This window comes from Anarhichas minor, unplaced genomic scaffold, assembly GCF_050575085.1.
Source record: "Anarhichas minor isolate MPS153535 unplaced genomic scaffold, ASM5057508v1 ptg000050l, whole genome shotgun sequence".
NCBI lineage: Eukaryota > Metazoa > Chordata > Actinopteri > Perciformes > Anarhichadidae > Anarhichas > Anarhichas minor.
Window position 1 is genome coordinate 1,300,789 of NW_027466496.1, and position 25,936 is coordinate 1,326,724.

Sequence of the window (25,936 nt, forward strand, 5' to 3'; positions counted from 1 at the left end):
AAACATGTTGGCTCGATGATTTAGCCGCGGCACATCGCCACTTCGGTTCCCTTTTAGAACTCGCCAGACAAGGTGTCTCATTTTGACGACGGAGAGAGGGAGGCACTTCCCACAGTTGGAGGCTCGATCAAAGATGTCTGATCTGAGCTGCTTCCACTCAGACATGTTTTGGACTCGGTTATGTAACGCTTTAGTTTTAGCTTTCTCGCTTTCTCTTTCATGTTGTTATGGGCATGACTGTTTGAAACTGATTTTCAAAGCAGGAGCAGTAAGCCAACAAATAACAAATCAATTTATCTTGGTTTGAAAATGTTCTATAAATAACACATCATAAGCAGTATTTGTGATACAAATGTCTCTCTGTTTCTAAAAGCCTTCAACTTTGAACTTCTTGGGTTTACTTCAAACGTCTCCGTCTCCCTCCATGTGAGCCATTGTGATTGGGTTAAATGCCTCTGTGACTGACAGCTGGTGTCATTCCTGCGTCTGGTACAGCTCATGATAATGGCCTCCGGTCCCTCATCAAGGCTGCAAAATAATACAGTGGAGAGGCACTCAGCCAGATCCGAATGTGTGTAAGCGTAAGTGTGTGTGTGTACGTGTGATGCTGAGCGGGAGGGCCCATTAACATTCATCAGTGGGATAATAGACCAACGTTAATGTCAGCTGTTTATATAAAGAATAACTCATAAGGCCTTGGCGTATATGGGCTGATAGAGCGGGCTCTTCTCCACGCCACATTTGTCAGGCGGTGTGTGTGTGTGTGTGTGTGTGTGTGTGTGTGTGGAAGGGTGGCGAGGGACTGAACGGCTGGAGCTCCCAAAGTCTCAGATGGAATTGTTTGACACTAAAGTGAATTTATTGACTGCTTAGATAAACATACTGTAAGACAAGTGAGGCGTGCTTTCCAGATATAACTAGAGCGGCGAGACAGCCTTGTGATCAGTGTTGTACGCTGAAGATTTGGACAAAAAAAAAACACGAACACATACCACTGCATTGTAAAGAGACACCGAACTCGTTATTAAATCCAGGAAATCGTCTCGTTATCAAGATGAATCACAGGTTCCAGGTTTAACGGGGGATTAACGAAATCAGCCACAATACTGCCCCCATCTATATTCAAGTTATGTAATGTCAAATAAAATGCTGACGGAAGCACTCCCGCAACACAAAGCTTCAAATCCCTCACTGAGTTTGACACGTCTGTGGTGCTCGTGGTGACGACGGAATCACAGCTTGTACAGTCGATCCAACAACCACTTTGGTATGTTAAGCACAGAAGCCAATGTGTCATTTTCAGTCGGCCTGACTTCACATTCCTAATTTATAGCACGGGGGGGGGGAGGCCTGGTTAAATATGAATGGTGAAGTGAAGCACTTTAAGAGTCACAACAGAGCTGCTTCGCCTACATCCGCCATTAAAGGGAGAAGATGTAGGAAGAAGTGCTTAAAAAACTTAAGGTACAGTATGACTCAGGGAGGGAGGGTGTGTGTGCATGGAGCTAAGAAAAGATGCTGCAGGAGCATGATGCACACACACACACACACACACACACACACACATTATATACAAAGTAAAGAATGCGTCAGATGTTTCAGAGAACAAACAGAAATGAGTGCGATGCCCTCTCTTAGTTGTCTTTGTTTTTGCTTTAATCTTTTCTCATAAAGCAGAACAATAAAGTACAAGAGAAAAATAATCCATAATAAACAAACAACTTCTAATTGGTGAGATTTTCCTAAAAACATGGTGTGTGTGTGTGTGTGTGTGTGTGTACTCTCATTATCTCCGCCAGCGCTCTAGCACTGATCACAATTCTTTTTAATTAACCCACGGCGTGTATTTTTATCTTCCGATGCGATGCTGCTGCGCTGGCCCCGCCCGTCAGACAGACAAAGAAGACAAAGTATCAAACAGTTACGTGTGGGAGGGAAAGGCAAGCGATCAAGCCGGAGATACAGTGACAGAGAAGGAAAGAAACAACCGGGCAACGCCGCGCCTCTTTGAAGCCGTCACCGTGTCACCTCAAATGAGCGGATTTGTGTTTTGTGAATCATCTTAAATCCTACAGCTGTCAGATTACAAAGACTCAGGTAGCACCGAGAATTAGCTATCGGGTGGATGCTTAGACTGGCACTGTGGCACTCCTGCTGTTATTCATCAAGTGTTCAAATGTTTACACTGTACTGCTGTTGGTAGGCCTCCTGCTCTGAAAAAATAATCTTATATTTCACGAGATATTGATTTATATGTATTAACCTGGAAACATTACAGTAATCTTGGATTTAGGTATCTCATTTTAGAACAAATAAGTAAGAAGTGTGTGTGTTTTCGTGGTATGGCTAGACTTCCTCTTTGAGCAATACTGCAGCAGCTTCAGCCAGACAAAACACACAGTGCACTAAGATAGCTTCCTTTTTTTCCACAACATTGCTTTGTCCTGACAGACTGTCTAGCCAGAGACAAACACTGTAAGAGAGCTCTCCAGAGTGAAAACACTTTATTTTTGCCTCGGTAACAATGACACACAACCTTGGCCAGGTTGATTTCCTAGGTTGAGACCAGAGAGAGAAACTCAATCAGACCACCCAGAAACTCAAAGCCCAGACATTCAGGTGAGAACCCCTGGCAAGCTGAACGGAACACCACACAGGCAGCTAGCATGTCCATCAACTCCTTTATTACATGTGCATTAGCTTCTCTATTCTTTCCATATCACTACGTTTCACACCCTTTTCTCTGCTCTTTTCTCATCCTTTAACTGGAAGGGCGGGATCGATTAAACACCTCCTACATAGGTCAGAGCAGGTAGCCGAGGCAGAGGCTGACACACGAGCTGGGAGACCTCCTCTTCACGTCGAGCTCGGCGTGTCCGACACCTCCCGAGGTCATTTCTGCTCTCCCGGGCAGAGAGCCTCTTGTCACTTTTAATAACTTTTAAAAGGGAAGATTTTTCCTCTCCTCTGACAGGCCGCGGGAGTAGCGGGACCAGTCGCAGAGTGAGACGATCACAAAGTGGCGGCGGAGCGGGGGAAAGGTGTGAAGTGAGGAGACAAGCCTGCAGTGACTCACAATGTGCGCTGTTACTTTATGAAAAGTAGCGCCACATGGAGCAGGAGTATGAAGCCTGATGTCAGTCACCGTTTCTGTTTTCTCGTTGGCTTGGGCAAGTGAGCAGTCAGTGGGGATGAAACCACCTCGCTGCTATCTGTCACTACTGCGCTTACAACCGCTGTAACGTGGCAGGGTACGATGCATTGTGACACAGTGCTGCCTTTTGCAGCCATGACGAAGAACTAAGTCCACCGTTGCTACTTTAAGGTGCTCTGGATTTACGTCTCAGCCAAATAGCATATATGTTATTCAGTATGTTACTGTCACTCAGTGGGGAATATTATTAGACAGGGCTGCCAAGTGGGCGCGTAAACTGCAGATAATAACACCTGCCAGAAATGTTGTGACAGGATGTACGATCCAATTTTATCTCTTCAGATTATAAGACCTCAACTCAGGGTGTTTTCCAAGTACCGACCCAATACCAGTGTTCTCTTTCTCCCAAATGTCAAGTCGGTATGCTCTTCATCGCTCTTCACGATCAATCTTATGTAAGGGGACGTGAGGCCAGGGATTGCTGTGACACTTCAAACTGTCCTTAACATGCCTGCCTGCATGTAAACTGTATTTAATGTGGATGTGGACATGCTAACGCTTATGTTTTCCCATCTCTAAAACGAAATAAATCGCTCTGTTTTTTTGTATTCAGTTCCACCTCCATACCTGTTCCTGTCTGTCCAGCCATTGGTCCACCATTGGATGGTTGGCACTCAGGGACGATCGAGTAATTTCTCTCTGGAACTGAGCAGTCCAGCCACTCGCGTCGCGAGGAAGACTCCGATAGGCGTGGCCTCCTCTACCCTGCAGAGGAACAGAAGGAGGCGGAGAGCTCAACATCGCTGCACGAGCATCACTTCCATTCTCCATGTTGTCTGCGTTTGAACGGACAGATTTGTGGGTTGGTGCTATCTATAGCAGCTGGGTGACAGACATCTAGCGGTGGATGTCGGTTAGTATATCTTGGATCCGCGCCACAGACCGGTGTTGTGTTGTTCATTCTGGTCTCACTCCCTTCAACCCTCACCCCTAACCCTTCCCCACCGCTAAACCCGAGCCGCTGCTTAGAGGCCTATTGCAATAAGACAGCCGCAGCTAAGCTCTTCCATGACACCTTCCAAAATAACACTGCCAAGGTAATGTCGAACACCGGCAGACTTCAGCAGACTTATTACAATGGCCAAGAGCACAACAAACACACTAAATTACATTCCAGACATGCTAGCCCCAGCATTGAATTATCCGCAATTGAAGGTCGCGGTAGCTGAAGCTATTTGAATAAAGATGAAAGCAAATTAATATTAAAAGACACGGCGGAGACAAGGATTCACCAAGGTACACAAACAGAATGAGAATGATTAAAGGTCTGATGAGTTACGAAACGGCAGCTAAAGAGCGAGACGGGCAGAAACAGAAGTTTGGCTTTCTTTAATGACACACATCACACAACAGAAGAACACAGACAAAAGTTTAAAAAGAAAATCTCCCAAGTGGCACGTCGCCGAATGAGAGGGAGGATGACAGACAGCCGAAAGGACGAACAAAGGCACATGAAAACAAGTTGTGTTCGGCGAGGGATAAAACAGCAGCAAACAATGCAAGGAAAAGAGAGAAAGAGAGAGAGAGAGAGAGAACAGGGGAGAGATCTGATCCCCTGCATGCTAAGAGGCCATGTGTGTTTTAGTGCAGTTGAATGTGACGTGACGGGGCCTGAGGAAGCACAGCAGACGCGTGGGCTCTGCTGAGACGGCCCCCTGATAGCCATCGTGGCCTCGGCCCCCCCGACACGCAACACAAAGGATCCCTCTCCAAAAACGTTTACGACGCACATCGTAAAATGCGGAGAAAAACCAAGATACCAGAGAGGTAGCAGTAAATCAACAGGCCCATATCTATTCCCTAATCCCTTTATTTGACTGTGCTAAGCGTGGAGAAGACGAGGCATTGGAAAGCCATCGGGAGACGTGATGAGTTTACAGTGCTAGCCGATGACTGAGGACTCCCGTCGGCCTGTATTAGGAAGACTTAGCAGAACCGGGCCCTACTCGGCCATAACTGAACTCACAGGGAATTGAACAGAACATGGCTGGCTGTAGTGTGTAAAGGAAACTACCCCAGACACTACAGTGTATGGCTTGCATCCATCTGGCAAAGCTAATCACTGATGTATGGTTCCCTTTGAGTACAAGGTTTGCGCCCAAGACAAAAACATATCAAAGTCAATGCTGACTAATACATTCAACATCTGTTGTTGATTGCATGAAATAGACTAAAATAGACTATATATGTGCGTGTGTGTGTGTGTGTGTTTGAGGACAGCCTGCCAGTGCTAGCTCATTACTTTTCAAACCAGCTGCCAATGACAGGAAGATCACTTAAATTGATCTAATTTAGATCACCTGCGACAGAACATTCAGTCAAGCTTTATATATTTCTAAAATCTAGTCTTTTAAAGTGTCCTTTTGGAGAAATCCATTGAAAAACAGGAATCACTTTCTACATGTAATCTGTGGTGTCATGTCACAGTTATCATTGTTATATGATGTGCTTATGTGCAATTGTTTATATTGTTTATAATCTCAAGTTAAATCCGGTTGATCCCTGCTTAAAGCTACCAAACATTAACATCCTGCAGAGGGCACACAAGAGCGGGAAGCCCCGGAGCAAAGAACGCCTATTTACATTCCCGTTCTGTTGCTTTGACATCTTTTCATTATTTCTGAGCTCAAACTGACAAACAAATATTTGAACATATTTTTCTCTGCGTAAGATGTGCCAGAAAAAGAAGCCACCCAGACAAAATGAAAGGCCCAATAACCGTTTCACCTCAACCTCTTTTTTCCCCCCCCGGCCTCCGCTGGAGAGTGTGCCATTACACTGTGGAGGCTCTGACAACTAAAGTGTCTTTAAATAGGATTATCAGACAACGCTTCCAGACGCACTAATCACGTGGAGGTTTGCTGTGTCACGTTCCAAGCACTCAATCGTCTCCCTTTTTTTTTTAAACCTCCCCGTTTCATCAGGACCGCATCTCTCTCTCAGCAAGACGTGAAGGTCTGGCAGCACCACGTGGGGTGAGGGGGGGGGGGGGGGAGGTAGCCATTTCGAGAAGTTAATTGGCTTCCCTTCCCTTTCAGAAGCCGCGGGGGAGGATGTACCTGAGCTTTTTGGATTTATAATCAGAAAGGTGAATTTTTTGTTGTTTTTAAAGACAACAAGGGGTGCTGGCAGAAGGAGCGAGTTTCAGTTGAAGACTATCAACGTCTCTGCTGGATATCTGCAAGCAGGGCAGCACAGGTCTACCTCTTTGATTTGGGGTTCAGAGGAGAGACTGAATGGAAATGAGGGAAGTGAAAAACAGAGCGACTGCTGGAAGTTGAAGGTTTTCAGGGCACAGATCTCTGACATAATTGATGCAGCTCCAGTATTTCTGCAGCTCTGTGGGAAAATAACTTCAGGGCAAGATTCTGTTGACATTGGTATAAACTAATTGACAGTGATGTGATACAGAATTAATATGACAAAGTTTTTTTACACTTTGTTCGATTCTCGTTAGCATTCATGACATGAATTATTTGAGTTCGTAGTCATTTTGAGGTATAGCAGTCGTAAGTCAAGCTTATGTTTCTGGTACCTTTCGTTCCAGGCTGCCGGTGCTCGTGTTTGGTTTGAGGTTTTGCTTTTGGAAGCCAGCAGTAGTGGACCAGCGGGTCGGGTTCTTTCGGGACGGTTCCTCTGGACCGACCGGGACTTCGCCCGGAGGAAGGCCGGCCAGGGAGGGATCACTACTGCGACGGACGCGGAGAGGCATGTCTGTGGAAGGAAAAGATAGGGGACACAGTGAGAAAAAAAGAGACTTATTCAACCTGTGCTATTCGCATAATGAGCAGATCACTTTCCAATTCAAGTGTTCCAACTGTGGCACATCTCTTCTGTCTGGTAACCAGAGACCCCTACAGCACCTCCTCGACTTCACTATATGTCCGCTGAGACATGGGAAGTGGTGATTATAAATACTTTTCTTTCCATAGAAAGTCTACTCAGCCCAAAGGAAAACATTGTAGAACTCAACTATGGGAGGCTTGGCTTGGGTTCTGCAATAGTGGCAGACATATACTGTAGATATAGTTTTGGGTGGAAAATTACACAGCTTTAAAAAAGAAAATGTAAATATGAGAGAAAATGATGTACCCCTTTGCTCGGCCTAGCCACCCTAAAAATAACAATTACAACCGTAATTGCAGCAAAATTGCTCACATATCATGATCCGACTCTCAAGATAAGGGTCATTTTACACACCGCACTAAAGACTGAAGCTGATTCTGGAAAGTTGCCCGGGATTGAAACCGGGTCTCCCAACCAAAACCGCCCCCTGCCATCAAACATCTAGAAGAAACTGCACAGGAAGCGCTGGTCCATGTTACAGCTGCCACATTGACCGAACTGCAACTAAAACCGGGTGTAAAGTTCACGTATTCGATGAGAGCTGCCAGAACAAGTAGAAGGAATGAAGTGTGCTCCAACCGAGACATTCAGGGAGGAATCCTGCTGATGTCTGTTACACTGTAAGTGTATCCGTGAGCCGGGGTATGAATCATCTGGATTTTCCCAGAAAGGCCATATGGATTTGTTTATGACGCTCTAACAGCCTGCGCGCGGCACCCATGATTATGCAAATAGTCGGGTAACCACCTGTCATCCATCGGCGGATCACGGCACAGCGAGCATATGCCGGCGCTAAGCTTCCATCTGATACACCACAGACATGTCTTAGCAGCGGGAGCGGCGCATTCAAATCACGGCTTACGCTGTGCCCGCAACTCGTGCGTATTTAATGCCGTGACAAGACTGGGGAGACTTGAATGCGACTGTAATCGTTTGTTGCTCCCCGCCTGCAGGGTAGTAAATGAAGGCAGTATAATTATGTGACTCAATCCCCCAAAATAAAGGTGGGATCAGCGACGTGTTTGTCAGTCGCCTTTATTCTCACACCCTGGCTCACGATATTTTGTCTATCAAGAATCCTTTCAGGAAGCCTCTCTCTTGACCTTCTCCCATGTCCTTCACCTGTGCTTACTCTCGCATGATGAAACATCCATTCGAACCCACTCCCACTATCTAACCCTCCTCGACCTGATAATAAGGTGGTCTGTCGTGTTCTCAACAACACTCCGCTTGAAGGTTGCTGGCCGACTCACTGAGAGTCATTCTGGTCCCTCGCTGGCCTGCAGGCTGTTGTTACTGAGTATTTTTCACAGTTTGAACCATGACTGTCATTAAGGGTTATCTATTAACCCTGACTTGTTGCAGTCTGCATAGTTCAAGTACAACAGTGCTTCCGCATTCAATGAAGGTGACTGTTTAAGATAGTTTTGTACATGTATGTGGCCTCAGACACAGCAGCGCAGTATCTTGGAAATCACATCCATATTGGACAATTTAGCGTTTTACAATTTACGCTCAGCTAACAGTGGATGTGCAGGCATTACCTAGCCCTTTATGTAGCAGGATGAAGAGTTTGTGTCCAGTTAGAGATGTACAGTTACTGTTGTCATTTAATTAACTGTAACCACGATCTTAAACCAACCCGAACCAAGTGTTTTGCCTGCCTAACCCTAGCCCGTACCTTAACCATAATGTCCTTGCCATGGCCAGTTTATTACCCTCACCTTAACTTTGCTGTAATTGCAGAAAGCATTGGATGTGAAAGTGTTGTCAAGGAACGTAATGGGGCACTTGCGGAAATAACTGCTGCTGTCGTTCTTCTTGGGAGGACAGTCTGTGGGACACGGTTGGACACAGAGCAGAACTCAGCAATCCACTCAGCACTTTCACTACCTTTTACAGTAGTTTAATGGTGACTTAACCACATTATTTTAAATGCTAAATAATATTGCTCGTCATTAAATCTAAGCTGTATGTTATAAAAAGCCTTCTTATTGTTGCCAACTTTACTGCTGGGTTTGACAACGTCTCAGTCTCACTTCCAAAAAGTCCCCGTGTGGCCAACGAGGAAACATTTTGCACCGTTATCCTGTTTGAGTTAAAAAGAGCTGTTGTCACAGCGTGTACCCCCCCTCCCCCTCTCTTCTTCCACTGTGAGCAGAGGGAGTCCTTATGCATATGATATGATGACATCTGGAAACTTCTCGGAACTTTCTCTGCAACCAAAAAGTGGAGCTGAGCGAAACTACTTTTTCTGAGCAACTTGAGTTAATAAAAGTCTATTTCTCATGAGGGACTCATCGCTGCAAGCTCTCATACAGTAACAGGTAGCTTGTAAAACCGCACTTTCAAAGTAGCTTTTCCAACACTCTGTTAAAAGTTTCATCTCCCCCCCCCCCCCCTAACCTGACCACTCTGCTGCCTCAGACCATGCCAGCAAAACTCACCAGCAGCTCTTAATGTATTCTGCATTACTCTGTTACAAATGTGTTTCATTTATGTTGGCCCTTGTCTGTAGGATTCCTCAAAGGAGGTTTGAAATTGAGTAAAGAAAAGCACAGCTAGCAGCCAGACGGCCAGTCGCTGTGCGTTTACTCTTAAATTAGGTTGAAGATTCAATAATGGCATTTAATATACTTTGCCCCCCTGTCGGTAACGGCTGGTTCACATCCAGTTCAGGGCTCTAATGACGTTCACCTCAGACAGCGGGGATAATTAACGTCCAGTATTATCATACATGACAGGCTTAGAGATGACACACACACACATACAGAAAGACAGCGAGTGAGAGGTGGATCCATAGAGACAGGGGCGGGGGGGGGGGGGGGGGGGGGGAATGGGAATCAAATCAAACAAAGTCCGGGATAAAAAAACGCAGACGCTCGCTAGATTGTTTAAATTTCTACCTGTCTTCTACCTCAGAATGAGCCTTTTTTTATTGGACATTTTGAATAAAGCTTTCTGTTTTGCATGTCTGTGTGTGTGTGTGTGGACAGAAGGTTATACAAGACACTTGATGTGGATTAAAAGCCTTGGTGTATTTCCCAGAATACCTCAAGGGCTCAGCTCTTACTGGACGTTTATCTCGGCCTTTTGACAACATGACAGCGTCGATCTCGCTTTATGCCACGCGATTGTTGCCAGATGCTGACACACTAAGATGTCCATTGTGAGGGGACTAAACACTTTATTTGTGTTATTTAATACCATGCTTGTACGGTACCAAACATTCACACATAATAAGTATATTGAATTCAAATGCAGCAGATAAAGACGGAAGCGTTAACAATAACCAGAGGAGCATATTCCCATATAGTGAGTCTTCATTAAAATCCTCACAGATTAACATATGATAAATAAGAGAGCTGTGTGTGTGCTTGTTTCTGTTTAGAAGGTCACAATATGAAGATTCTCTCCCCTCCCCGGTCTCCCTGACCAATTTTCCTCTACTTAATTTGTGATGGGATTACCCCGGCAGTCCGAAGGGCTTGGTTGGTCCCACGTTTAATAACCAGCCCTGCCACTTCAGACCGAGCCAGCCATCGATCCAGGCTGCAGAGGGAGCGAGGCCGTTGGAGGGATGGAGGGAGGGGGATGGCTAATAAAACGAGGCCCTAATCCAGCCCCTGTAGTGAGGGATTATGGCCAGGGCGCAGGGTCATAGAGATGTACACACACACACACACCACAGGGAGAGGTTGGCCTCTCCAGGGGCTATTACCTCGTATTGCTTTGTCCTTTATTTATCTTTCACTCTCACCTTGTTTGCGCGACAAATATATTAGCTGGAATGAATCACCGTGGATAAAAGCACTGCTATATATATATATATATATATATATATATATATATATATATATATATATATATACACACACAGCGCTAAAGTCAATATTAAAGTCATTTAGTTTGAAGAAGCTGTACTCAACTCTATTCTGGACCCTACTTCAGTTTTCAGCTACAGCTACAGATTTGTACTGGTTTCATGGCTGCAGGATCCTGCAACACAGGAATGGGAACATTTCACATCAGCCTGTAACCATCACCGTGCAAAAGCGGGATTGAAGAGGCGCTGTATTATTTATTTAACACAATATTATCATAAGTGTACTATCAAAATAAAGCCATAAATGAATGAAATGTTTTAGAACAATATACTGGACTCAGTATTGGGATGTTTCACTGAACTTTAAAAGAAGCTGCTTGGTGTTTACTCGTCCACTGATAAACTCACACCGAATTAAAAACGCTCCTCTTTGTAGTCATCTCTCTAGTCGCTCATAAACAACACCGAGCTGCAGTACGGTGACATCTACCTCACTACGCTTTCACACGTTTCCCTCAAGTGGCTCTAATAACATAGCCAAATCAACTTCCTACTGTGTGGTGGAAGAGATGGGGGTCAGCGCTAATGTATTAGCTGTGGAAGCTTCCAATCACTGAGATGGCATAAAATAAAGGCAGAGGGTCCTTTACTGTACCTGGAGAGGAAGGAGTGGCCCTTCCTCCTGACTGGCTGCCAACTCAAGGTAATGGAGCTAATGACTCAGCACACTGATAAGGTTACAGAGAGGACACACCGAGACTGGACTGTGTGTGTGTGTGTGCGTGTGTGTTCTCTCCTATTTCTATTTTTATGGTGACCAAATTACCTCACAGAGATATAAAGGTGTAGAAGAGTATGCTAATCCTTCCTCCACACACAAAAACCTTAGTAGTGAAGAATCCGGTGTTGCCTTGACTCTTACGTTTCCTTGACTGGAACACCATTTGCTCCAATATCACTGATTCCATTGACACCCGCTGTTCCTTCACTAATCTCTATGGTTTGAAACTTTTGAGCAGGTGTTTGTCACTAGCTGTCAAAATGGAAAACACCTGCTGTTGCACACACTCTTTGGGGTTTGACACGAAAAGCAGTGAAACGTCCCTTTGTTTTCCTATGTGTGGATTCACCCTTTAATCAGAATATGAGAGGCGGGCTCTGTACACTTATACATTATGGAGGATAACCTCTGCAGTGAACGTCACAGATGCTAGAATGCACCCTCGAATGGTATTTTCCTGCCGAGTGAGAGGTTATGGAATAAATAAAGCAGGTCTACAATAGTATTTATATACAAAGTTGGAATAGAGGCAGTATCAGCCGAGCAGGGATGAAGGCTGTCTGGTGGGTGAACTGGGTATTTTCCTCTTGAGACCCTCTGGCCCAGGCGTACGCTGAGTCCATGCTTTCCCAGCGAGCTGATTTAAATATAAATGCCAAGCAACCGGGGCTTCATGAAATGTCTAAAAGCTGTGTTTTTTTTCTTTCCCTGGGCTACTTTGAATACCTCAAGCCTGGGCCAGTTCAATGTCTGAATAAATTATGGCACTGAGCCATTTTAACTCTCTTCTCCAACCACTGACTACATATTGATGTCCCTTGTGTGCGGCGAATGGGGATTTCCACTGAATACACCCTGACCTGAATCATCCACAGGGGAACAAAAAAAAATTCCATTTTTGGGGATGGGGGGGGGGCGGAAAGACAGTTGGTTGCAGTGGTGGGAACCGGGACTGTGCAGGAGGAGATGAAAAATGTAGAAGACTTTAAATAGCACGCTGGTCAGCCGAAGGCCAGACGGGGTCAGGAGCACCACTCGGAGTGCTTCTGTGGAGTGTTTAGCAAAGCTCTAATCTGATGCCACGTCGGAGACTGAGAGGAGGCAAACTTTGAATAAACATCAACTGTTGACCTTTACCAAGAGCAAGAGATGAAATCCAATAGATGGATGGATGGAAAAGCACTTTAAGGCAAAGGGGCAGTTATGAAAACAAAAGCCCTACTTGGCTTTAGAGTTAAGTGCCCAACAATCTATACAGTGTGTGTGTGTGTGTGTGTGTGTGTGTGTGTGTGCGCGTGTGTCTTTTATGCATATGTTTTATACATTTTCTACATTTTTTTTAAAGCAAACCGCTTTAAAATGCTAATAATCTGTATTGGGGAAAAGAAAAAGTCCATCATTCAGTATATTTAGGTTGTGAAAAATCCAGTTGAATGTTGCTAGTTTCACCACTTTCTATTTACGCACCCCAGTGCACCACTCAGCTGGTTCATGCCCAAAAAGGACATGTTTGTAGATAAATCCAAACAAGCCGTGGCTTTGTCCTCCGTGCTGTTTACAGGTTCTAAAGGTGAAGTTCTTCACACAGCAGCCTCCTGTTGCAGACTGGCCTAAAATATCACTTGCCTGGCAGCGTATAGCCTCTGTAGGAAAGCCTCTCCACTTCTTTGGATGGTTGATAGAACTAATACATCTTTGTGCCATAACTCTATAGCACGGTCGTCTCTTCAAAATGAGCAGTTTAAGACTGAGCCTCTGCACAGTCACAGCGATCTCTTCAATCTTCTTCTGTCACGTTCGGCATCGACTGTAAAGCTGAAGGGACTCACAATGGCACCGGGGATGTGGTCAAAAATATAACACTACTTTTGTCCTGAAAAACACTTGTCACTAATTTAGGTGTCATAATGTTAACTGTGATTATTTGACCATTAAATAGGGATTTTGGAAGTTCTACTCAGTTTGGAATCAGTCCCCTTCTCAATGACAAACTTCATATGTCAATCACATTTCTTTAGGTTTTGGGTACGATGTCCCATCACAGTCCCCGAGTAAAAACACTAGAGAGCTGCATTCACACAGGGCTGCTGAGACAACTGTCCTGCTTTCCCTTTAAGCAAGAAATATAGAGAGAAAGAGACTGATGCTCTTCTCCTGACAGAAAGACAATACAGACTATTTACTGGAGAGAAAAAGGAGAGGATGTCAGACTCCCTAAAGTCCTCAGAGATGAGGTCTCCAGCAGCAGACACCTAGACACTTCAATGTATGTGTGTGTGTATGTGTTTATGTGCTGTTTCCCCAGACAATGAAGATCTCAGAGAGGAGGGGAGGACTGGAGTTCACTCACCAAATCAAACCTGACTCATCTAGGTCGAAGCTCTACTCATGCTGAAACCCCAGAGTGTTTGCATGCGCCGCACATACAAAAGAGTGCAAACACATGCACGTGAGCGTGTTCACGCCTTTGTGTGTACATGCTTCCTAAGTCTCTAATTTCTCTGGGTCTGCTGTATGTGCCAGGCGGCAACCCAGTTCTGAAAAGTGAAGCCAATGCAGAAGCGTCTTGAACTTGCATTCTTTCTACTGGCCATTAGGGGGCGAAAATAAGTCAGATTGTATAGAAGTCTATGAGAAAATGACCGTAGTTCTCTCTTGTTTATTCCCTCAGTAAAGATTGTAATCATAAGTTTATGGTTTCAATCTCTAGTTTCAAGTCTTCTTCAATACAACATGATGTTTGTTTAGTAAATTATAGTCCATTTACAGTCAAATAGACCATAAAGCAGGGAATGCTTTAGGACGCATTCCAAATATGGTCACTTCAGTTCACTGGATGCAAAAAACCAAGATGTCCTGAACGCCAAACTCGAGGTTTCAAAAAACGGCAACCCACAAACCAATGAAGTCACGTCCACCTCTTATATACAGTCTTTGGTGTATACATTAAGATCTTTCCATTCACTGTATTTTGCAAAAGTAGTATAATGAGTTCCTTAGTTTGCTATTTCATAGAGCCATATCCATTCCCTGAAAATAAAAGAATGGGATCAGCAGCCCGATTACAACGGCCCCAGCTCTAACCTGACTCAGACCAGACTCAGGGAGACAGGGAGACTCCCCTCCACACCCAGGCCCCTCGGGGAGTTGCTAATCAGCAAAGCAAACAACCCTCAGCGGGGCCCAGAAACAGGTCCGCAGCAGCACCTTCCGTGTAAACACCATTTTGTGTGTTTCTCCATTAAGGCCGGTCCGGAGGTACAGGCTCTCGGAGAAAGGAGGCCATAAATCTCACTCAGCCTGATATGTGGCCAAGTCGCTCATGATTAAAAACACCACTCTGAAAATGTCATGAGCCAGCCAGCGAGGGAAGCTGGAGGCACGGCCGAGGCGACCAAGCTTGATACATTTTAGGATTCGGTTTGGTTGGCCGAACAAGGTTGGACTTCGACAGGAAATACTCCACAGAGACATCACCAGAATCACAATGGACCGTTTTTTTTTCTTCTTTTTTTTTAAAAGGATTGAAATCGATGCAGCAGAACCAGAGATAGAGTCGCAGATTCTTCTTCCCACAATGCAACTCGACCGCTGACAATTTGGTTGGATATTTGCATGTGTTTTGTTGGTAGCCGCTAATGTTGGCGTTTTTTTCATAAAAAAAAACAATGAATTTGCTATTTTGGTATAAATGTGAAAACATGTACTCATGCAGGCAGCTGATATAATCCCATTTATTACAGGCGCAATGTATAGCATGTAAACACCAATTTATAATAATTACAGTAATTATGAGACATTCCTGAGAAGACCAACAGCTTACATCAGCCTCTACACTTGCTTTTCCACAGTGGGCAAAACGTGTGTTTGCAGAGAAAGATGCTGGATCACTTCATGGCACAAAGACTTTGCTTCTTCTGCGTCTAAAAGCCTAAATTGTCACAGATTTAATTGTCACAGCCGATGTGTGAGAGGAAACTGGAGGCTGATGAGTGAGTGAATGGATTCCGGTTTCTGGCAGGTCAGACGGCATCTGACGCATGGAACTCATTCACACGGCCGATTCCAGACAGCACGTACACAAAATCCATATCGCAAACATTTCAGCCACGAGAATAACTTCTTCCTCTGCTCTGAACACAAACACACTCGCTTCAGCTGCTCGGTTCAGCTAAAGACTGTCGAACGCAAACTTCCGCCAGACTCCACGACTTTTTCGGGACGCTTTCATGATTTATTGGGAGGAAACAGAAAAAGTTGTTTGGTGTGTGAGATGAGAGGAGTGCTGCGGGAGGAGCGATATGGGCACTGGTGCTGGGGGCCCGTGTCGTTCAATGGACGGGGACGTTTCTGGTTAGACGCTGCCTGCTGGGAGCCTGCCGCTGAGCACACATGCTAATCTTGAAACGGCTCGCGCACACAAATCTATTTCAGATACGGCACACGCTGAAGAACAGCATGTATGAGGTCAGAGTGGTTTACATGCAACGAGTCAAAGCATATCAGAGAGGCGCTCCTTCCATAACGCACAGCAGAGCGACAAAAGGCAAAAATAACAGAAGAAAAGCACGATGGGAAGAACTTTTATAGTACGGGTTTCGGCTCCAGGATGCTTGGAAACAGATGCTATTGTGATGTGCAGACTGGATATGCGTCGCTCTGATCAGTCACGCAGTGTTATGAAAGCGCATGAGGTTTCATTGAGATTCAAGGCAGGGGATGATGAGACGGCAGCAGGAGTTTCCAAAATCCAACTTTTCCTTAAAGCACCCTTGGTAGGAATAACGCAGTAATTGGACAAGGAGGTGGCATAGTGAGGAGGGAGACTTTTCTTTGGTCTCACTGATAATGTCCAATGAGAAAGTGCTGGTTTAAAATGGAATTATAAATGTGAAACAAATCATTACAACAACAAAAAAAGAGATTGCTTCCCATGTCAGAACAGGAAAGGGGCAACTTTCTTGCTGTTGTGGATGGAAAGCAGTGAAAGGTGTCAACTGAACTCCAAAGTTTCAATTGCTCACGGCTTGTGGCACAACTTGACCCCACAGTGAGGTGTATTGGAATGATGAAATGTCAGAGTAACTTTTCAGCAATTGCATCTGCACTTGAAGTGCCGAAGCCCCGATCATGTGCTGAGGAGCGTGAACTACTTTTGTCGGTTTCTTCTTTTGCAAAAACTTTGAAGAAGTATAAGGCTCTCTCAAATTGTGCCGTCACGCTAGGAGGGAAGTTTGCTAACTTTTTCATTTCTTGACACATTCGTGTTCTCTTGCTTTGGACTTTTTATTTATCTTTCCATAGCACCCGCGGCCCAAGTTTGCCTCAGTTCAAAGTGCCACGGCCCAAGTCGTAAGCAGTCATCCCTTTAGCTGTAAACTAACAGTAATGTCCTATGCAGGGGGATCAATCAGAGGAAATGTGTTTGTTTTATTGACTCCTATTAGGAGTTGCTTAAAATAAGTGAGTGAAAGCAATAAATGGATGCAAAAGAGGCAACCCTGTCTCCTAGAAACTCTGTGTACACACTACTTCATTGTTTTCTCAATTACATTAGGGTGGTAAACGTAATTGCTGCTTAGATTATGTTCACAGCAGGCAATGTTGGTTTTTTTGAGTGAATGGAGTTTGTGCCGCACCAAAGTCAGGGAAGTGGGTTGTTAGACACGGAAGTCTGTGGTTTATACCCCGAGTACCCTGTGTAGTTTGGTTTGGCAAACAAAAGCACTTTGGTTAAGGTTAGTGAAAGATAGTAATTTTAAATAAATGTTAATACGTCGTGTCTCAGGCACTTTGGACATGATCTTCCCCCAACCTTAACCAAGTTCTGCCTGTGCCTTAAACAGTAAGCAGGTGTAGCTATGCTGTAGTTGTGACAAGTGGATACTGTATTATACTGTATTCATATTTTGGAGGACAACAAATTAAATATATTGTCAGTGAACGTTTAATGATACAATACTGGAACTGCTGGCAAGGTGGCAGCACTGAAATCAGTTTCAATGTACAAAATACAAGGAAGGAAAGGATTAAAGTAAAACAGTGCAATAGGTGTCTGAATCAGTGACTATTCAGCAAAGTGTTAGCTTGCTGTCAGTGCAACTTGAACCCGGTTCACCCTGCCCTAAGATGAGAAGGGCCCATAATTGAGGTGGGGGATCTACAGTCAAAAGCTCTACCACTGAGCTAAACCCCTGACAATATTCCCAAAGCCTCACCAGGGAGACACGATGAGTCAGCTAGTTGTGGGTTTGATCTCTGCAACGTGACCAAATTCCACATGACAAAGGCAATTTGGGCCGGCCGGCTTTAGGAAGTGGCGAGGAAACTCAACCCCTCTTGTCAACCTTGCATCTGCTCTGCCAGAGTAAGGAACTAAAAACCAAACCAGCTCCAGGGTGTCTTCCTTTAGCTGAGTGCTTACACGTCCATGTAGACTTCCTTAATGGAGATCAATGAAGCGTTATTGCTGTTAATACAAATGGGATGCCATGACAAACACAAAAAGTGTAGCTGATCTGAGGAAATGCAAGAAAGACTTCTCACGCAAGATGTGATTATTAGGCGAGTTTGCTGCAGTGGTGGAGTTAGTAATGTTTTTTATTTTCATTCATGTGTTTCTGCCTCTTCCTGTGGGCCAATGAAAGCATCTCAACACGTATCAATAATTCATAGTTCTAATCTGGGCCTCAGGAGAAGTAGCAGTTTTTTCCAGACCCAGAACTTCAGTCTAATCTACCAACATGTGGTCTCTAAACATTTGCTTGGGCAGCATAGAAGAAGTCTCCCGAGTAGTCGCTGCACACTGTCAAATTAATTTGCTCCTTGATGTCCAAATGGCTGACAGAGACCATTCCATGAGAAGCAACAATAAATCAAGTACGCGAAAATGTTTTGCTTTGATCAAAGATGCGATTGCGAGCCAAAGTCAGTATACTCTGAGAATGATCATGTTTGCGGGAAGCTGGGAATGTGGTAGTGGAGTGTTCTGGGATTTCCACAGGGCTTCGCGGTGGATTGGATCTTTTGGATCTGATGAAAAACAGGAAGGAGGAGAGTGTGTGTGGGGGGGGGGGGGGGGGATGAGAGACGTTCTGTGGCCGAGAGCTCTCATAAGCAAGCTGTAGGACCAATTTCACCACAAACATTGTGTGGAGTGTGCAGAAAAAAGAATCCTGTCTCAATGCTGTGACATCATCTCAACTGATGAATCTACTTGTTTCAATAATTTCCTTAAAGCAAATATTTTCTTCAATACCTCTACGTCACATTTTATGTCTAGATAATAGTCGATATTAGTTGTTATGGTGGACCATTTCCGCAGCATGTCAACATGTGTGTGTGTCTGTGTGTGAGCGCTCATTTGCGAACACATGCACCTTTAATAATGAAAACAATTAACGAGTGCCGTCTCTTGCGTGGACACGACAATGCTCCCGTGTTGCTTACATGTATGCATTCGTGTGTGTGTGTATGATTCCCTGTCTGCCTGCATTAGGTGTGTGTGTGTGTAAACACGCGTGTTTCCAGCCACATGTGGCTAGCCAGCATGTGCCCGCACATGCCTCTGAGTGCTTCCCTCACGTGTGCTTTGAAGCAGACAAACTTCACAGGTGACCTCCCCGTGGAAGACAATGAAGCAGATGGGTGCAGGAGCCAGAGAGGGTGGAGGAGTCGTACAAAGGGACTAATGAAGAGGGTGGAGGAGTCGGGGGGGTTGTTTGCAGGTCCACTGGGATGTAGAGCCCGGACACAAAGAGATGCTAAACACTCCCAACCCTTTGAGGACTTATCGTGCTGAGACCAGGAGGCATTGCCCTTGGCCAATTTGACCCTCTTTTGACGTGTCATTCACAATGGAAACGAAGCACAGAGGTTCTCACCAGCCAATGAGAGTTACAGAGTGAGGCATGGCTTTGGAGAGAAATATAAGACCAGTGTATTGATTCCAAGTTAAATGAGTCTGTGTCTGTTGAAATTACGAAGCACCTTCGTAAGGGAGCAATGAGCAACTCTGAGACAGAAAAACAGACAAAGAGTAAATCAATTGTTCATTAATGACACAAGGGACCACTAATGAAGACCTCAAGCTCTGATTTGGTTATTGAATTATTGTTAAAACTGTTGTCACTTAGCAACAAAAGTGCTTTGTGATATTTTCAGTGGTCACAAAGTGAGAAAAAGGATACCGCAAGTATCTCCTCTCTCCTCATCTGACAGAGAAACAAGACGAAGCAAAGCTTACATGACTCCGAAAAACTCTGCAATCAAACGCTTCCCGTCTCTGCAGAGTCTCATCCCCAACATTATCACTCAAAAGTGCCGAACAGGATTTATGTCAACACTACAAATATGTTAGCATTTACAAAGTGGATAAACAAGCTCTCTGACAAATCACAAGTGCATGGACGAGGATGCCATATGTCCGATGGCGACAGGCAGACACATAATTCTGCTAAACGTCTGAGATGACACCACAAACAAACTCTGGCTCCCTTCCCATGCTCCCCGTCACGGGGTTACGGCCAGCCGCCATTCAAGTTTATTCCTGCATGTCAGAAAGTGTGAAGGACTTTGTCTTGCAATCGAGACCTCGCTGTCCCTGTGTGGCCTGCAGAATTGATCTCAGCCCGGCTCAGGAAGTAATAAAGCAGTCCGCAAACTCACACACACACACACACACACACACACACACACACACACACACACACACACACACACAACTCCCCATGATTCAGCTGTCCAGCTATGGCTTTATTGGGATCCTGGCAGAAGTAATAATAAGAATAGTGCTGGTAGCACATTCCCAGCGGTGCTGAGTGGAGACTTTTTACCACTCCAAGCACTTCACACTTCATTACCAAAACACCGTCTTCGCCATTTAACAGTACCAGCCGTTGCAATAATTAGCTATAACAAGCCCTGGATGCTATTATGATAGAATGAGTGTTTCTATGGCTAATATTCCCAGTGACTGTGAACTGAACCCCTACTCCACTGCAGTTTAAAGACCCACCCTGGGCACTCCCGCTCTCTCTCTCTCTCTCTCTCTCTCTCTCCCTCTACAAGCGCGAGTATGATTAAGAGTTGACATAACTAATAGCCTCTCCACTAACTCAGGTGGAGGAAGGCAGTTCAGAGTCTCACGAGAGGCCGGTGGGTTTGAAAGTGCTTTCAGCTTTGCTAATGATGAGCTTGCTATCCCAACGTCCTCCCTGCCGAGTGCGTACTCAACTCTGAAGCTACTTTGAGAGGCGTGATGCACAGTTGGAGTGGTTGTGGATCGTTGCTGAGGAAGAGTTGAGTAGATGTATTAGGGGGCCACCATGACATAAACACATCCCTCCTCTCTTTTATAACCCTACACTGGCAAAACATTGAACCCTTGCCAAGACTACAGTAAATTCTTCTTGATAGGTCCATTGGAACAATAGTGCTTTTCTTTCATATCCACGTACAACACAGGGGGGAGCTTTTTAATTTTGTGGAATCGGAGCTAAATTAATCCTTTTGCTGGATAAGCCTGTCATGACGATGGATAGTGTCCCGGCACTGCAGAGGTGGAAAGAGCAACATGGAGTCTATGGCATCACTTCTTCCCAAAGCCAAATATAAAAGAGAGAAAGAAAAAGAATCAAAGAGAAAATGTAAGCTCACCAGTTGAGAAAGCAGGGCTTGTTTCTTGGCAACTTGTTTTTTGGAGACACATGATGTAGGTGGTGGGGAAGGGTGCAAGTACTCCCCGGCTTATTTTGTTGCTATATACTGTAACACTTGTAGCCCATTAGCCAACAGTCCGTGTACCCAAAACCGGATGACCAACCACGCTGTAAAAAAGTCCAAGGACAATGGGAGGGTACTACAACAATGGCAAGTAGACTACTCAAAGATGAAAACAAATGTATTTCTTTGACAAACAGCTAAACGTGTCACCAGTACCTAACAATGTAGTCCTAGGCTATGTCTCATGTTCTGTTAAGGCTAAAATTGTTATGAAGAAGTTATGACGTTTTCCGAGATTCTGAGAACTTTGCTGAAAGGGAAAGGCAGTAAGGAGTGGGACACAGCCGACGTGAGGTGGGTTAACAGGAGCAATCAGTAGATGCACACTGCCGTCGCTATCAACTCTGTGATTCTTCTGATATCTAAGCCCCTGGATCGCACTGCTCACTGCTGAAGTGAGAGATTGAAGAGGTAGTTCTGTACCAGAGAGAGTTAAGAGAGAGAGAGAGAGAGAGAGAGAGAGAGAGAGAGAGAGAGAGAGAGAGAGGGCAGATGAGAATGATAAGTATCAGAGCCTAGCTGCATGTGGTTCCAAACCTAAACCTGGTAGTTTATCTATAATTGACAATCGCTGCCTTTGGAAGTCACCCAAACCCAATGGGAGAGCCCACGATGGGGCGGGCAGTCCACTTCTTAAGCCTTAAATCTGAGATGGAGATCGCAAAAAGAAAAAACACACTTCCAAACACTATCTCAGACATTAGTTATTGTGTCTACGAGAAGTTATGTCTTAAGTGAGCAGCTTCATGTCTTTATGGCGAGTTTGGTGAGGAAATCATGCTAACCTGCATGTCACGGTCTACACTTCACTGTGTGTTGTCCGTGCATCACTGTGCCTCTCCTCTTCTGTACTGACTTTTATATGGCCTTGGCTGGCGGCAGGGAGCCTCCTCCGTGGCAGCCCACTAAGCCAAATTGATTATAAGAAGGCCCTCCTTTTCGAAGAGGTCTGCCCCCCCCAACCCCCCCACAGGCAATCTCTCTAATGGCCTCCCAGCAACCCTGTCACCACAGAGCATCAAGGACCAAGGGAGGGGAGATTCAAGGACAATAGGGCCAGGTCAGTGGAGGAACGGACCATTCATCACCACATTGGTCTACTTTCGGGAGCAAAAGCGCCAGAGAGCGAGTTTGTCTTGGCTGGAGCTGACATTTGTAAAAGTGGTCACAGTGTAACTGTCACAAAAACATGTTGTCTGTAGATATTATAGTTTGGGCCAATCATGGAAGTATCGTTGTAATCACTGTGATCTTCCGTTGAGTGTTTTTAAACCACTCCACGTCAATGTCAGTGTAGTTTTAACCTCTGTCAATAGCACTTGAGCTGCTCCCATTTTCTGATTGTGTGTCCTGAGCAATAGCCATTCAGCCTATAAAAACCTAGGAATAAACGCCCAACAGTGAAGCAACAACAACATAAAACGTAGCAATCTCTGAAAGTTGAAGGAAGACACACCAATGCTTGAGTCAACGCCCAAAACATTGATTCTGTAATCTGTTGAATACCCCTTTCGAACACATAAGTATGTGTAGGGACGTGATTCGTTTAGGCCGTAAACATATGATGTCATCCAAAGCCAACAGCCAAGGTTCAATGCTGTAGATGACGCGATACTTTCGAAGTTTTCTGAAAAGCTCAATCCGACATTCGAACCCAATTCCCGCTCTGATTGCCAGCTGTGTGGAGGTGAGGAAGGAGCCAAGGACTGACACAATTATTTCTGTCACTTTGCATGTGGACAAGCACATTTATTACACAATCAGACTGTCTTTAGTGGGGCACCGTCATCCCCGTATTTAAACGATACCTTCCAGCGGGGCCAGCTGGAACAACTATCCTTGTGACCTCAGCACTGAGTGCATCGCTCTGTGTTGTTTTCCATAGCAGTCTTCTCTGTTTGTCCACAGGTGGAACAAAGAAGGCACAGCTGCCCTCTCGTAATTTACTTCCATTCATTTCAGCCTTGAAGAGGTATTGAAATGGAAGAACCCATAGCCGAGTGGTTCGGGCGCATACCACATGGCAATCTACCTGCCAGTAATATAAAGTCAACCCTGGGTCGAATCGAAGGATTCCTGTTTTATGCTCTTTGAGCAACAAAGAACAGAACATTCAAACTCAAAGCTACAAGCGCCATCAAGGTCCAGTGTTAATTTAAAGTTTCTCTTCTGAAAAATGAGAAATTATTGGTGAGTAGAGGCAGAGGCAGCTCAGGCATCCGTATAATTACGGGAAAATTACATTCATTATTGTAATTTACATCTCATCTCCAATCCAATTATTAGCAGTTTGACCTGCACGGCACATGTTAGCATGGAAATCTAAAATGGGCTCCCAAGACGGAGGCGAGGGGAGGGGTGGAGGACACACAGAAAGCGAGAGGCATGAGTTTGGGACTTTGGGAGTTGTAGGAGAGGAAAAAACAATCAATATGGCTCTAAAAGATGATGATTTTAAATAGCCATAATTCTCTGCCTCAGAGCACAGCTGCCAAGGGCGCCGCTGCAACACTTTGATGTCTGATATGCAATATTGCTGCCAGTAATTTGCTCATCTGCATCTCAGGAGGGACCATCTGCCTGTCGTGTTTATCTGGCTGAGTATGTGTTGCCAGTCAGTCTGTCTGTCTGTCTCTCAATCTCTTACAATTGTTATTCACTGCATGCATATACATCTTGTGAGGTACTTCTGGAGTGGAGTGGAATTAGGGACATGTAAGTGGGAAAGAATCAGTGAAGATTATAGATAGTCACCGAGGAACAAACATATCCTGTAAACAATGCAATCTCATTGTATCCTGGTGGTATGGCTGCACTTATGTAAACTACCACGGAACAAAACGTATCATTGTCCTTACCTGACTGACTGCCTGATTGGCTGCAGCCCCCTGTCTCCCTTTTTCTAACTTTCTTCTTCACTGTTATTATCTCTGAAAAATTGCTACGGACATACCCATCACCGGGAGCAACACAGTGTGTAGGAAGCAATCAGTTCCCCCTGTTTTGCCGCAATCTCGCCATTATATTTCTTGAATGCGAAACCTACAATTTACAGGGCAGCATATGCGAGAGACCGGCTGTTTGTGTGGGTGGGTAGGACGGCGCTTTCATAAGCTCTCCGTTGTGGTCCCAATATGAGCTAAAGATCAAACTATTATTTCACTTTTCATTCATTACTTTATGAAGTCACTTGTCAGTCGCTTGGAACACTTCATTTGCGTGAATCCATGAACACACATGGATGCCTTGCTTGCTCAGGTTATGTCACCATATATTATGGAGCGGCTGTAAAATGGATGCTACATGCTTCTCTAGCTGATTGATGCATGCATATGTGTAGAAGACATAACGAGACATTGAGTAATGGACAAAGTGATGGTTCTCTTGAACCCACTATGAAGAGGCAGTGCAAGTGTGAAGCTATAGGTTCATATTCATGAGCAAAGTTATATTTAGAAATATTTAGAAAGATAAGAATCAAGACCAAACATTACGGCGGGGACGATGTGCTTATCATCTGATTTGATACCATCATGATACTTGGGTGCGACTTTTAAGTATTGCGATTGTACAAGTGTTGTGATTCTACATTAGCATTTTTTGTAATTTTTTACTTTTTTTAACACTAGACCATGACACATAGTTAATATCATACACTTCTAGGGACTTTAAAAATCTCTCAATTGATCAAATTAAAATGTTAAACTTTCATCATAGTCAGAGATGTCCTGAAATGATTTTTTGGCAACCTGAATGTAAAAGAATAAACACATTTCCCCTCATATTGCTATTTTCTTTTGAATTTATAAGGGACACAACATGTTTTATTTTGAAAGAGAGAGAGAGAGAGAGAGAGAGAGAGAGAGAGAGAGAGAGAGAGAGAGAGAGAGAGAGAGAGATTGACTGCTGGGTGAGCTTTTTTGACTTTTAACAAGAGAGCGCGATGCACTGCGCTGTCAAGTCATGAGCTTTTCTCAGCAGAAACAGTCTATGCTTTCAAGGCAATATAAAGACAGTCAGGTCAGGCAGGAGCTTTCAGCTCCACCTGCCGTCTTCTACATTGTCTTTCTAAGTTCTTCTTTGAAAATTAGACAGTGACTGCATCTGCATTCTAAACCGTTGATACATGCATTCTGCACAGCTGGATACCGACATGTTACTAGAACCAACATAGAACCAACGCTGGGCGAGAGCCTGATAAAAAAAAAAACAGAAACGCATTTATCACTTTTAATAATTAAAAACAAAGTGAAACAATATGTCAGTAAGTCATTCAGGTTAGGCCCCACCCACAACACCGGGCCTGGTTTGTTTGAAGCAAGTATACAGCAGGTCAGATGGCTTCAACCAACCGGTTTACTTTCACATTGCTCCATTCTCTGGAACGATTTCCATAAATCTCCACAGTCTAACAGGCAGGTTGAGAGAAGGGCTATGTCAGGGCTGGGGAGCTAAGTCTACTGTTCATTCATGTGTGTGTGTGTGT

General features: G+C 44.6%; 1 protein-coding gene across 1 annotated transcript in view; it reads right to left on the reverse strand.

Moving 5' to 3' along the window:
- The window catches only part of LOC142971873 (partitioning defective 3 homolog), a 301,306-nt gene that overhangs the window by 185,176 nt on the left and 90,194 nt on the right, over positions 1–25,936 (reverse strand). The window contains exons 4-5 of the mRNA XM_076112603.1: positions 6,750–6,928; positions 3,782–3,919 (exon numbers count right to left, since the gene is read on the reverse strand). Of these exons, the coding sequence (XP_075968718.1) occupies positions 3,782–3,919; positions 6,750–6,928 (317 nt within the window). The remainder of the gene's footprint in view (positions 1–3,781; positions 3,920–6,749; positions 6,929–25,936) is intronic.